General features: G+C 38.8%; 1 protein-coding gene across 1 annotated transcript; it reads right to left on the reverse strand.

Moving 5' to 3' along the window:
• Nucleotides 1-380: 380 nt before the first annotated feature.
• On the reverse strand, nucleotides 381-709 carry LOC102268935 (histone H4). Its single transcript, XM_005907746.3, has one exon. The coding sequence runs from the start codon at nucleotides 707-709 to the stop codon at nucleotides 398-400; it is 312 nt and encodes a 103-aa protein (XP_005907808.2). The 3' UTR covers nucleotides 381-397.
• Nucleotides 710-1,017: the final 308 nt, after the last annotated feature.

Genomic DNA, 1,017 nt, shown 5'->3' on the forward strand with positions numbered 1-1,017 from the left:
TCCATTTTGAGTTTATTTTCATGTATGGTGTTAGAAAGTGTTCTAATTTTTTTTTTTTTTTAACATGTGGTTGACCAGTTTTCCCAGCACCACTTTTTAAAGAGATTGTCATTTCTCCATTTTTCATTTTTGCCTCCTTTGTCAAAGATAAGGTGTCCATAGTTGTTTGGACTTTTCTCTGGGCTTTCTATTTTGTTTGATTTATCCATATTTCTGTCTTATGCCAGTACCATATTGTCTTGATGATTGTAGCTTTGTAGTATAGAGTGAAGTTCCTCCAATTCCATTCTTCTTTCTTAAGATTGCTTTGGCTATTCAAGTTTTTTTTTTTTTTTTTTTTTCGCGGCCCTGAAAAGGGCCTTTAGTTTTTCTAAAGGTTTCAAGCTAGATGCTTTGCTCAACCACCAAAACCGTAAAGGGTACGGCCCTGACGTTTGAGCACGTAGACCACATCCATGGCGGTAACAGTCTTGCGCTTAGCGTGCTCCGTATAGGTGACCGCGTCCCGGATCACATTTTCCAGAAACACTTTCAGCACCCCACGAGTCTCTTCGTAGATAAGACCAGAAATATGTTTGACGCCTCCACGACGAGCCAGACGCTGGATAGCTGGCTTAGTAATACCCTGAATGTTGTCCCGCAAGACTTTGCGATGGCGCTTAGCACCCCCCTTGCCCAGGCCTTTGCCACCCTTCCCACGACCAGACATGGTTGCTGTCGCAATCTCAAGTTTTTCTGTGTATTTGTTTACATACAAATTTTGAAATTATTTGTTCTAGTTCTGTGAAAAATACTTCTGGTAACTTGATAGGGCTTGCACTGAATCTAAAGATTGCTTTGGGTACTATACTCATTTTCACTATATTGATTCTTCCAATCCATGAACATGGTATATTTCTCCATCTATTTGTGTCATGTTTGATGTTTTTCATCAGCGTTTTATAGTTTTCTATGTATGGGTCTTTTGTTTCTTTAGGTAAATTTATTCCTATTTTATTCTTTTCATTGCAATGGTCA

This window comes from Bos mutus, chromosome 9, assembly GCF_027580195.1.
Source record: "Bos mutus isolate GX-2022 chromosome 9, NWIPB_WYAK_1.1, whole genome shotgun sequence".
In the NCBI taxonomy this organism is placed as follows: domain Eukaryota; kingdom Metazoa; phylum Chordata; class Mammalia; order Artiodactyla; family Bovidae; genus Bos; species Bos mutus.

Excerpts from the sequence above, each read along its gene's own strand:
- LOC102268935 (XM_005907746.3), bottom strand. The coding sequence starts at position 709 with ATGTCTGGTCGTGGGAAGGGTGGCAAAGGCCTGGGCAAGGGGGGTGCT.